At 44.7% G+C, this 13,375-nt stretch overlaps 1 protein-coding gene across 1 annotated transcript; it reads left to right on the forward strand.

The window, feature by feature from the left end:
• Nucleotides 1–2,964: 2,964 nt before the first annotated feature.
• SAP30 (Sin3A associated protein 30) lies at nucleotides 2,965–12,457 on the forward strand. The gene is made up of 4 exons (XM_035114022.2): nucleotides 2,965–3,914; nucleotides 6,058–6,180; nucleotides 7,352–7,450; nucleotides 9,479–12,457. Exons 1-4 carry the CDS (start codon nucleotides 3,576–3,578, stop codon nucleotides 9,599–9,601), a joined length of 684 nt encoding a protein of 227 aa, XP_034969913.2. The 5' UTR covers nucleotides 2,965–3,575; the 3' UTR covers nucleotides 9,602–12,457.
• The last annotated feature ends 918 nt before the right edge of the window (nucleotides 12,458–13,375 follow it).

The following is a 13,375-nucleotide window of genomic DNA, read 5'->3' on the forward strand; positions in this document are numbered from 1 at the left end:
AAGCCAGACTGGCTTCTTCCTTGTTGTCCTTCTGCTGACTTTCTTGTTCCAATAGACTTTTGGGAACCGACTGGTTTTAATAAAGGGCTGGTGCCGTGCTGTTTTTATTGTAATTATTTGTTTGGTTTTAATAGATTTTATATACTGTACGTATATAGCTCTACTTATTTCAAGGTTTAATTACTTTTTAAAAAATTTGTTTTTATTAAATTTTTCCAACAAAATTTACCATAATCAATACTAAATAAAAAAAAACCACAAATTGCATTTTACATTTCTATCCCTCCCCCCCCGGGCTTACCCAAACTTCCCTTTCTGGTTTATCAGTTATTCATTTCTTCTGCATGTAATTTTCTATACCTTATACACTGTACGTTGAAATTATACCTTATTGACATATTAACCTTTTACCCTCATATTTATATTTTCTATTTATATTTGATAATTGTAAGTGTCTTAATCAAATCCTGCAAGTGAGCTCATTTCAGTACATTGTTTCTGTATATACATCATAAAAGGTTTAATTACTTTTTAATGATAGCTTTTTCTATTATTATTTTTAGCAGTTCTCATTTTTTTTACATAAGCTGCCTTGAGTCCCTGTGAGGGGAAAAAAAGCAAAGTATAAATAAATATAGTAATGCTTTTTTCTTATTGAGTGGGATAGGCAGAACATGAAAATTCAAGGCTCTGCACGTTATCACCAGAGTATCCTTGAACAGAGGTGTTATCTGGACAGAAAGTGAACTAGCCAGTTTTCCGCTGTTCTGTGTCTTTTATACGGATAAAATCAACTAAGCACACTATGCAATGTCGAGAGAGAAAAGCAAAGACATATAATAAGTATGTAATGCTTGCAGAATATTGCGATGCAGCTGCTCTGTCCTTAGATATTGCTTTGCCTACATTTTAACTGAACTTTCTGCTTTTGACATGGAAATTATATACATTTGGTATGTGGGGGGGGGGTTGTTGTCATTTTTGTATGTCACCCCTCATTTCTCTTTCATGCCCTTCTGAGGGTCTCCAGGCAACTGCCTGTGTAAACGTTGTTGCTGCTGCTGCTGTACTGGACAGTGTACAGAATTCTTCAGTCAAATGAAGGCTAAAGCATTATTCCAAGTACTAAGAACTGCATCCTTTGAAAGTGCTTTGAGTTGCTTTTTTGCGCAGCAAAGAGATTGAGCAGGGATGACCATCTTGAACACATTATTTATTCATTGCAGTTATTAATTACAGTACTGTACTTTTCAGGGCTCACCCCCAGCAAAAGCAGCCTACCAAGAGAAATAAAAATATTAGAAACTCAAGAGAATGAGGCATTGAGTTGAATCAAATGCAGACTAATAAGAATGGATAACACCATCAAAATTCTCTTAAAGAAATGGTAAATGATAAGTTTTCAAGGCCATTTTTGCGATTGCCAACCCTGAGGGATAGCTCAGTTGCTAGAACATGAAACTCTTAATCTCAGGGCTGTGGGTTCAAGTCGCACATTGGGTGAAAGATTCCTGCATTTAAATAAGCAATTGTACATTTTCTTTTTTCAGGACATGGTATAAAGCAGTATGAATCCCAGTGATCTGCATGTGTTGCTGCTGTTCGTTGGTTTTTGTTTTGAGAGAGAGAGAGAGAGAGAGAGAGAGAAACTGGTGCCTGAGCATCTGAGTGGGTCCACTGATTGAAGTAGCAAATGCAGCATGTACAGAATAGGGGCTTTAGTTCGCATTTTAAATTGAAACGTTGGGTACCAGTATCTCATGAGTCACCCTCTTGGTACCGATACAAGGTTTTTATGTTTCTTTTTGTGAAGCCTCTTCAGTCATTCCACTTGAGTACACACAAATAATTTTTTACAAAGAGGATTTTGTAGAATCACGGCCGCTTAAAATCTCCCTGGTTTCACGTACCCAAGGCCTACTTCTCTCCCCCTCGCATTGACGACAGTCTCGGAGGCAGCGTCATTTTAACAGCAGGGAGATTATCTGCCCGAGTTTTGTATTTAACTCCGGACACGTGACAACACAAAAGGAGTATCTCTCCGAGGCTAGAACGTTGTGACGGAGGCGTCTGCCCTAATGGATGTCTATGAGGTGGGAGGGAAATTTCCTAAAATTGAGGCCCAGCCTCAAGTCTAAAGGCTCCCTCCCCCAACAGAGTTCTGAATGTGCTTTTGCAAACATGCAGCAGGCCCCAAGGAGCTTGTTGGTAACGATTACAAAAGGTGTCCGTGGAGAGGAGGGGGCGCGCGCGCGGTGTTGCTCGGCTTTGCACTGTCACCGGAAGGCAGCAGCTGTAAATTCGGCTGCGCCGGGGCTTCCATGAACACAAATGGGAGAGGTTACTGCGGCTTGAGCTGCAGCAGCAAAAGGCAGCTGCTCCATTTTCAACTTTCCCGAAGCATTTCCGTTTCAAATGCACTAACGGCTGCGAGGGGCTTACTGAAAGCGCCCTCTCTTGTGTAACTAATGCGCCCCTCACGTCCGCGGCTGTGGAAGGAGGAACGCAGTGCTTGCTGCGTATACGTACTTGGACTGCGTCTTTCTTCCTTTTTTGCAGCCAAACTAACAAACGCATTAACTCTTTCCCGTTGCACACATCCTCTGAGTCTAAGAGAAGGCGGAGCTGGGGGAAGGCGAGCGGAAAGACCTTTCTGGTGTGTAATTTGCAAGCATCTCCCTCGCTATGAGCCAGTAAAATGGCCTGTTGTGTTGGTGCGCGCGCGCCCAGGCGAGGAGACGCTTGCAAATTCGTCTGCACTCTCCGTCGCTCGCTTTGGTAAATATGCTTAACCCTGGCGGCGGGTGCTTTGCTTCGCGGTGCATTTCGGGATCTGTAGTCTCTGGCCCCTTCCGCGACCTGAGCGAAAGCGATGCCGAAAAACTACAACCCCCATGAGCGCCCGTGGAAGGCGGGGGTAAAAAGAGAAGGAGCAGGAATGGGGAGGGGGGTGGAGAACACCCCAGCGCACACAGTACGGCAGGTTGCTGCTGCTGCTGCTGCTGCTGCTGCTGCTGTAGCAACAGGGAAACCGCTGAAAAGTCCGCCGCACATGACATGAGAGGGAAGCAAGCCGAGTTGCTCTGCCCGTAGCCTGGAGGAGAGGGAGGCCAGCGCGGGCGGCTGCGCGCAGTGCGGATCCCGCTGCTCGAAGGGAAGCGATTCCCTCGTCCTGCCCAGTCTTTCCACACACAGGGAGGAGGGGGTGTTTGTGTCTTTCCTCCCTCCCGGTGTCCAACGGAGGAAGGCAGCGGAGTGGACGTTTTCTGCTTGCCGCCCCCCTCCAAAGAGTTGGAGCTGCGGGGTTGAAGCCCCCTACTCTTCCCTCCCCGCTACCCCGAGGGGCTCGGCGCAGGCGGCTGCAAGGAGGGGATCTGGGTGGCTCTCGCGCCCTCGCCCGCTACTGCCTTCCCTCCCCTCCGCTCCTTGACAAAAGGAGCGACGGAGGCGGCGTCTGAGCGTCCGCGGCGGGGCGGGGGGCAGCAGCAACGCTGCCCCGTTGAGTTGTACAGTACTTTACTTTCGAGGCATCGGCTGCCGACGGAGAAAACCCGAAGCCCGGGCGGAGGTAGGCGATGAACGGCTTCGGCCCCGACGAAGTGACCCGCGGCGGGGGAGAAGCTGCCGCCGTCCCGGCCGTGGTGGCCAACGCCGCCGCCGCCGTGGAAGTCTTGCCGCCGCCGCCGCCCCTCCCGCAGCCGCCGGCCGGGCTCGGAGCTGCTTCGTCCGCTGCTGCGGCCACGGCGGCGGGCTCGGCCAGACCTCCGGGCGCGGCGGGCCCCGGCGCGGGACAGCTGTGCTGCCTGCGGGAGGAAGGCGAGAGGTGTAGCCGAGCCGCGGGCAACGCCAGCTTCAGCAAGCGCATCCAGAAGAGCATCTCGCAGAAGAAGGTGAAGATCGAGCTGGACAAGAGCGTAAGTGCTGGCGCAGGTCACTCGCTTTCCGTGCCGGGATGGCTTTGTCACCTCCTGCCTGATCCCACCCGAAGGCATCGCAGTTCGACGCCGCCTGCTCTCTCTCATTTCATTTCACTCTGCCCTAGCCCCGCTGCAAGCACACAAAACATCAGTAGCCCTCAGATCTCCCCGCTTAACATTGCACGCTGCGATGGAGGAGGAAACAAAAGCGAGCCGAGGAGGCATAGCTGCCAAGTTTTCCCTTTTCTCGCGAGGAAGCCTATTCAGCATAAGGGAATTTCCCTTAAAAAAAAGGGAGAACTTGGCAGCTATGCGAGGAGGGGGAAACGAATGGGCGAGATGGTCTTCCTTGGGAAGCCCAGTGTTACGCGGCATTCCTTGCCTTTTGCCTCTTTGTAACTGGGCGACCTGGCTGGCGTTCAGTCCCTGGCAAATGCCCTGGAAGGGGGAGCCCAGGTAATAGCCATCGATCTCTTTCCCCTTTCCCCTTGCAGCCCATCCATTCGCGGCCCCGGGTGAGTTAACAAGAAGGAAATCAGTGAAAGGTGCTTGCTTGGATTATACCTCCACCACCACCCCCACCCCCTTTCCCGGCGTACGAAGGCAGTAAAAGGCAGTTGGATTTGTTTTTTTGCTCTGCTTTCTTCCCCCCGCCTCCGGTCATTGAATGTCTGGCCGTTGTGGGTTTCTCCCCTTTTTCTGTTCTGTGTGCCCTTGCTATATAGTTGGCTGCGTGGCTGACGTTGCAAAAGCTGGGGTACTGGTCTTTCTTTATAAGTGCGGGTGGAAGTGAATGCTCTCTCCTCTCCCCACCCCCCTTCGGTTTTGCTTTTGCTTCTTCCCCAACCCCCTTTGCAAATCATGGTGGTGATCGTGTGCATGTCTCTTCGTAAGAAATCCCTGGTCTTCTTTCGCTTTCTCCCAGGACCAGTCTCGTGTGTGTACGTGTGTGTTTCATGGAGTGTTTCTGTTTCTCTAGAGAGGGCAGTACTTGGCTGCTCCGCCTCGTGCTGCAGTGTTGCACGTCCTACTTTTGCCACTGTGTCGTCTTCCCCTTGGCAGCCATCAGGCTCTCTCGTTATAATCCTGTCTCTTTCGGCGAAACACCCGCAATCGTAGGAACCCTGAGGGCTGGTCGTCCGACTTGTCTTCCTCATTCTTCCCCCACCCTTACTCCCTCCATCATGTTTAAAGGAAAGGCGGAGAGAGGGGAAAAAAAACATTTAGTGCAACAGACATTCCTCAAGTCGGAGCACGTTAACCTGCGGAGTAAATGTCTGCCGGCTCATGGCTCCCTAATGCATGGCCAACACTGTGCTTGCGCTTTTTAACTGGAACAAACAAGTATTTTGAATCTCTTTATTTTACCGACTCAGTTAAAAGTGCATTGTTGATGGCTGGCAGCAAATAAAGGTTGCTAATAACAGACTGCAAATATAATACAAGGAGGTAATTTGAAGGGTTGGTGGGGGAGGTGTTCCTTAGTTTGTATTATGAAAGTGATATTTCCAAGTAGTTCCTAGTAGATTTTCAGCCAATCCTGCAGGGTTTTTACTGTAAATCTATTGATAGTTCTGTGGGGAACTTTCTAGGTAGTGAACCCAAGTGGAAGACAGTTTTTGTGTACAGATGTATTAAATTAAAAAGACCCCTTTGGCCCTGAATCTTGGCAGCTGCTAACTCACAGTGATAGCATCCTAAATTTTGGATTTTCAATCCAAAGAAACATAAGTTTGTATAGAATATACTCTTGGAAGGTGGAAATAGTGTTTACATCCATTAACATACTAAATCATATTAGAAGTAACAAAAAGTTGTCACTTTCCTATCCTTGTATTCTGCCCGCTTTTGTGAAAAGGCTTTACTGAGTTTCTGATAACTATTTTTACTTGGCCAGTGGGAATAAAATAGTAGTAAAAGGCATTTCCTGAGCCAAGCTGCTAACACTGCAGTAGCCTGTTAACATAACAAGATTCCTCTGGCAACTTTTGGTACCCTTGAATGTGTTTGTGGCTAATGTCACTTGACCCCTTTACTGAAAATCACTGGTGTCCTTTTAGCTTGTGAGTAGTGAAGTTTGAGAATGTTGTTGCTGCCCAATGTTAACCTGTTGTTCTTTTTTATTTTAAAAAACTTTCAGGCAAGGCATCTCTATATTTGTGATTTCCACAAAAACTTAATTCAAAGTGTTCGAAACAGAAGAAAGAGAAAAGGCAGTGATGATGATGGTGACTCACCAGTGCAAGATGTTGACGCTCCAGAGGTACAGTAGATTAATATTCCTGGTATTATCTCCATGTAAGCAAATGTTTTGTGGAGGCCATACAAAGTAATGTTGTTGTTTTTTTAAAAAGGGCTAGGTGATACAGACATTATTTTTTATTACTGAATCCCACATGCTTTTGTATGTTTACTTTATTGTGCCTTGATTGTATTGACATTTTAGCTCATCCTATTTAAAAAAAAAAAGAGAGAGAAGTTGGGAGCTTCGAAGGTACAGACGAGTCTTCTCCAGTTTGCTGTTCTCCAGAAATGTTAGACTGCAGCTTCCATTTTCCCTGACAGATGGTTGTACTGTGTGGGGTTGATGGGACTTAGTCCAAAACAACTAAAGTGGGCACCAGTTTGAGGAAGCTAGTGAATTAGATGGCCCCGGTGTATGATCTGTACAAAATACTTGTCATAGAGTTGTCTATTTGAAGTTCCCTTTCGTTTGCTGTGAAGCTCCTTACTAGGCCTGCTTCACAATGTCTTTCTGCATTTTCCCACTGCCTCAATGTGCAGTGTGGATCATTGCATAGGCAGCTGCTGAATACTGCATAATGGCTATTAGCCCATCTAGTTCATAATTTTGACATCATCTATCCAAGGTTCGAAGCAGGCTTTTCCCAGCACCTGATGTTCTTTAGCTGGAATTTATGGGGATTGAAACATTGGCTTTATACTAATACTAATTTTTTATTTCTACCCCGCACATCTGGCTGGGTTCCCCAGCCACTCTGAGCGGCTTTCAACAGAACATTAAAAACAGAATAAAACGTCAAACATTAAAAACTTCCCTAAACAGGGCTGCCTTCAGATGTCTTCTAAAAGTCGGAAAGTTGTTTATTTCCTTGACATCTGATGGAAGGGCGTTCCACAAGGCGGGCACCACTACCGAGAATGCCCTCTGCCTGGTTCCCTGTAACCTCACTTCTCGCAGTGAGCGAATTGCTAGAGGGCCCTCAGCAATGGACCTCAGTGTTCGGGCTGAACAGTGGGGATGGAGACGCTCCTTCAGATATACATGCAAAACATGTAATCTACCATGTTTAGAGTTTAGGATTTCTGACACTGAAAGCACATCGCCCAGAAAGTTCTGTGCAGCATCCACACTATAAAATAACTTGTTGAGATGGCTCTCGAGTTAAAAGCATCTTGTAATTCCCTTGCAGGTTGATCTGTTTCAGTTGCAAGTAAACACACTAAGAAGATACAAAAGGCACTTCAAATTACAGACCAGACCGGGGCTTAACAAAGCACAGCTTGTTGAAGTATGTGAAATTTCACTTCTTTATACTTCAGTAAAAAGAAATAAACAATGTGCTACATTATGTGGCTCACTTGAACTAGAGTTCTCCAATCCTTGCATTCTGACGACTTTCTTCTTTCCTTTCTGCTGACTATTGCTTCCTTGGTACTCGTTCATACTGATGATTATGCTGCTTTCTGACAGGGTTAAGGTGTAATCCTATGAGCATTTTAAATGGGAATAAATCTTGTGGGATTTACTTGTAAGTAGACATGCATAGGACTGTGCACATGAGATGTAACCAAGAGTGCACATGAAACAAAATCCTTTGGGATGCTAAAGCCCTAAGCAGGCAGTGAAGGAAAGGATACCTGCAAGTTTGATGGCTGGGCAACATAATAATATTTGGTATCGCTGCAAAGTGCCTGAGACAAGACAGCGCTAATTCACATAAATGCTGGTGGAGGTCTGAATTGACTTTAACCAGCTAAGAAAGAGGTCCGGAGACTTAGTGGAAAACTAATTGAAAATGTCAGCTGAGTATGCTGCAACAGTGGAACAGTGTATGATAATGATTCTTTCAAGCTTGTTGCATTGTGTGGGTCATCTCAGATTCTACAAAGCTACAACTCCTGGAATTCACTGCTTACCAGATGATTACTGGATGTTGTAATGTAGACAAAACAATGGAGGATGTTAATTAGTAGGAAGATTAGCTAATACTATTACTTTTTTTTCTTTTTTTGTTTTTTTTTGTATTGTTTTTTCTTTTCTTTTGTTTAACCCTCTCCTATTTCTTCTCCCTTTCTCCGGATTCTTTTTTTCTTCTTCTTTTTAATCTTTTGTTGCTGTTGTCTTCTCGAAGTGTTATATTAAGATGTATGAATGGAATGGATTATATATGATTTATGATTTATATGATTTATAAGAGTTATATGATTTATATGTATATAATTTTTTTTTCTTTTCTCTTTTTTTGAGGAGTGAGTGGATTTAAAAATTATGATTTATCTGTCTTTTAATGATATGTGTTCATTTTAAAGTTCCAATAAAGTATTTTTAAAAAAAAAAAACAATGGAGGATGGCTGTTAAGGCAAACACTGTTTTAGAGATTCTTAGGGGCGTTTCAGAAGTTTGGAGATCCTTTTGGAATGTTTCATTCGGTTTAGCATACTTAGTATTTTGGTATCTACAGACTTGGCTACTTCACTGTCTGTTTTTTATTCTAGGTTGTTTTTGAATAATTGAATAGTCCCAGTACTACTTTTTTGTAGCCCATTGTTCTTCTACATCACTTCAAAATGTTGAACTCTTGAACAAGTTTTCAATAACAACCATTACCTTTTTGTATGGACTTACTTTGTCTTGCTTGGTAGAACTATAGCTCTCTCCCTGTTCAGGGACCAATGTTGGATCCAGTGAGTTGGAGCTATGCTCCTTCCAGTTGCTTTTTGCTGAAATGGACAAATGGAAATAATTCCCAGTGGCTCCAGAGTTCCCAGTTATCACCACTGCTTTGGCCTCTGTATTTGGACAGTTTAGGACAGACTTCACCACTGGTGCCCTCCATATGTTTTGGTCTACAACTTAAACCAGTAACTGTTCTGGTTAGGGCCAATGGAAGTTGTAGTCCAAAACATATGGAGTGCAGCAGGTTGTTAACAGATTTAGAACATCTCATGGATTGGCTAGTTAAGTGCTTATGTGATATGTTTTTGTATTGGATGAAATGTAAGAAGAACATTCTGTATTCCTTGGAAAATAGGGTAGAATACTTTATCACTGATATTCCTAAGCTTTTCTAGGAGTTTTTTCCACAAGGAAAGTGAGACAACAATTCTTTAAATCAGTACTGTATAAAATAAATGCAAATGTGCTAATACAATACTGGTGTCTTGTTCCTTGTGTGCCAATTGGCACCACCTATTAAGTTCTGATGCTCAAGTTCTAAGAACTTATGTTTGAAAGCAAGGCTAGATTCTGCTGTGTTTTCTTCATAAATCTGCACAATACCTACTTATGTTCAAGGATATATATTTTTTCTTGCAGATAATTGGGTGTCATTTTCGGACAATTCCAGTGAATGAAAAAGACACTGTGGCCTATTTCATCTACTCTGTGAAGAACGATAAGAACAAATCTGATCTAAAAATGGACAGTGGTGTTCACTAAATAAGCAAACTTGAAACTCTGCAGGTGTAAAGACTGTTTTGGATTTGCTGAAGATTTCTTTGTAACTGGTATTCAGACGGAGAATTCTGATATTTTTCTTGGGGAAAATACTGCTCATAAATGATATTTCCATGGTAAAAATATTTTAAATAAATACTATTGGTGTTGCTGCACCTTCATGTGTATGGTGTCTGGCAAGTGTATAAGGCTATTACTGTACTCATATTGCTTTTCAGTTTGTAAAAATAAGCTGAAATGTGGAATACCCTCCAAATATATCTCCTATAAATCTCTCCTGGGCTGGGAGGGAGACAGCTAATGGTGTCAAGGTTGTGCTTCATCATGAATTAATTTGTGCTTCAGTTGCAAAGGTGAGTGATTATATTTGAATAATACGTTAAGAGACCTTTGTGTAACACAGCTCTTAACATACTTTCTGAAGCTTTTTCCTCCTCAGTATCATCTTTTGTTTGGTTCAAAAATCATGCCAAGCCATGGTACAGAAATATTTCCTAGGGGCTGATATGATGTCTGAATTGGCAGACCATGACATATACGGTTAGGGTGGCAAACCAGGCACAGAAACCATGGTTTGAAATGAGTTTTAAAGCAATAATTTGTGCTACTTGATGGTTTTAACACAGTGCCTGAACTGACAAACTATTGGAATGGTTGTTGCTCTACTGCCCGAGGTTGCTTTGCCATAAAAGAGGGGAGTAAATTGTAAGTGCTGAGAAGAGAAAAAATGAAAGCAGACAACTGACTCTAAGGCAAGGTTTGTCTATGTTTAGAAGCTCCAACTATGGTCTGGGTTCTAAACTATGGTAACATAATCCACAGTTTGGCAGGATGTTCAAAATGAATCTTAATATTTGCTGTTGAGTCTTGCATACTTCCAAAAGAAGGTTTGGTTGCAGTTCCATATTAACGTTGTTGTTGTTTAGTTGTTTAGTTGTGTCCGACTCTTCGTGACCCCATGGACCAGAGCACGCCAGGCACTCCTGTCTTGCACTGCCTCCCACAGTTTGGTCAGACTCATGTTGGTAGCTTTGAGAACACTGTCCAACCATCTCGTCCTCTGTCCCCTTCTCCTTGTGCCCTCAATCTTTCCCGACATCAGGGTCTTTTCCAGGGAGACTTCTCTTCTCATGAGGTGGCCAAAGTATTGGAGCCTCAGCTTCACGATCTGTCCTTCCAGGGAGCACTCAGGGCTGATTTCCTTCAGAATGGATAGGTTTGATCTTCTTGCAGTCCATGGGACTCTCAAGAGTCTCCTCCAGCACCATAATTCAAAAGCATCAATTCTTCGGCAATCAGCCTTCTTTATGGTCCAGCTCTCCATATTAACTACCACAGTTTTACACAGCAAAATTGTTTATTGTCTAACGCAGAGCTTTCCAAACTCTGTGTATCACGCAAATGCTCCCCGCGCTCCTCCCAAGGCTGGAAATGGGTTAGTTTAACCTCTGATTTGCTAGCAAAACTGAATTACTGTGTCGCGAAAAGATAAATGTCTAAAAAGTGTGTCACCAACATGAAAATTTTGGAAAGCTCTGGTATAGTGCTTCTATGGGTATGGGTTATAGTTGACAAACCATTGATGGTGTATTCCTCCCACAAATTTTAGTATAGTGGTACCTCTGGTTAAGAACTTAATTCATTCCAGAGGTCCGTTCTTAACCTGAAACTGTTCTTAACCTAAGACACCACTTTGGCTAATGGGGGCCTCCTGCCGCCGCCGTGCCGCCAAAGCACGATTTCCGTTCTCATCCTGAAGCAAAGTTCTTAACCCAAGGTACTATTTCTGGGTTAGCGGAGTCTGTAACCTGAAGCGTTTGTAACCCGAGGTACTACTGTAGCTTTAAAAAAAGAGGACTCAGTGGCTTGTAGCCAGTATAGTACAGCATTCCCACTGGGGAATAGTGGGTTTTTTAAATTGCTTTCTTAAGTAATGTATTTTGCACTCTTTGACTTCTGCACTTCAGTAGTAGAAAAGAAAAAAACACTCCTTTTGCCTTACTAAATATGACAGGTGTGATGTGAAAAGTGACTGTATCTGCTGTTTGTAATACTGTGCACTATCAGAAGGTGGTGCAACGGTTTTCAGCACTATAGGTGGACTGTCACATGGGTCCAATGAGCAATTTCCAATTGCTTTTCTGTTTAGGATGAGGGGGTGTATATCCAGCATCTGGGTTGCAGATGCTCCAGTTGCCAGTTAAAATAGGTTGGATCAAGCTTCTTCTAGATAGAGCCATGACAGGTGATTGGTTGTGGGAGTGATTCTGGGGTTGATGTCGGCAAGCCACATCAAGCCTGGCAGGAGAGCTGTCAAATGTTAAAGGTTCTTATCGCGTGCAATGCTGGCAAGCCACATTGTACGTCGGTATAAGCATACACGTATCTATAGGTTAGGTCATTGGGACAGAGCAGGGCAGCAGGTCACCATAGGACTGGGCAGAGGTGGGGAGAACAGGATGGAACTGGTTTGGGCAAGTTATAACAAGGGAAGCAGGTCCAAGCCAGAGAGGTTGAACCCAGGTCGGGAGGAAAACAATGGAATGGGGAGGAGATTCTGGGAGGCTAGCAGCAGTCACAAGATTGAGGGGAGGGGGATGTGTAAAGAGCACACATGTGACAAGGAGGTGTTTGAGGGATACGTGAGGATCAGGCACTTCCCTTATGGAGGGAAAACTGGGTGTTGGCAGGATGTGACACATGGGGAAGTTCCACCTTTTCTGGGATGTCCTGGCTGTCATTGGAGGAGGACTGCACTGGTTGTTAATGATTTACTTGGTTACAAAATCTCAATAAAAGGGGGCTCCTGCTTTTGCTCTGGGTCACCCCCGGAATATACTACCTTTGTGTTGCGTCTGTTTGCCACCTCAACATTGGTGGTGACCCCGACGTGATCACCCTATTCATAAGAGACTGAGATAGTCTGGATCCTCAGCGCAGCGCGCTCAACGTGAGTATGGGACAACAGGAATCAGCTCAGTGACTGCAGCACGCGGAAAAGTTGAAGGGGCTTATAGAAGCCTCTGGTCAGGTAGTGCCTAGTGTGGAATCACTAGTGGAATTATTGGAGGATATAGAGAGCTATTGCCCATCCTACCCGGAAGCGGGCTCTTTAAATCTGCGGGATTGGGAGAGAGTAGGCACAGTGTTGTTGTCCTCCCCCCGAGCCCCCATAGCGACTGTGTTGTTGTGGCAAAGGTGTAGAGACGCGATAGCAAAGGTAGGGATTGCATTGGGATCTAACCGAAAGAGATCAGAAACAGGCAATCAGGGACCGTCCCTGCCCGATTCTCGGCTCCAAGGGGAGAAGGTTAAAACTTCTCCAGTTTCAGCCCCTAAGGCAAAGACAGCTACAGTAGCTGCTAATGCAGAAACAGCAGGGGTTCAGGATGTTAATTCCTTGGGCTCTCCATTGGCCCCTGAAAAGCCGATGGTGAGCGCAGTGTGTAAAGGATTTCAGATGGAAAGAGATAAGGGAGCGTTGTCTAGCGAGGAGTTAGAAGCGGGAATGCAAGCTTTCCCTGTAACTCAGGTTGTTAATGCCCAGGGACAAGCTCAGTACAATTGGTCTCCTTTGTCGTATCAGATTTTGAGAGAACTGAGGAAGAGTATCGCAGAGACTGGGCTGCGTTCGTCGTTTACCCAAGGCTTATTGGAGAGCGTGAGCACAGCCCATAATATGATACCTCAGGATTGGAAAGATCTTTTTCGAATGCTTCTTACGTCTGCTCAGTATGTTGTTTGGGATGCAGAGTA

Source organism: Zootoca vivipara, chromosome 9, assembly GCF_963506605.1.
Source record: "Zootoca vivipara chromosome 9, rZooViv1.1, whole genome shotgun sequence".
In the NCBI taxonomy this organism is placed as follows: domain Eukaryota; kingdom Metazoa; phylum Chordata; class Lepidosauria; order Squamata; family Lacertidae; genus Zootoca; species Zootoca vivipara.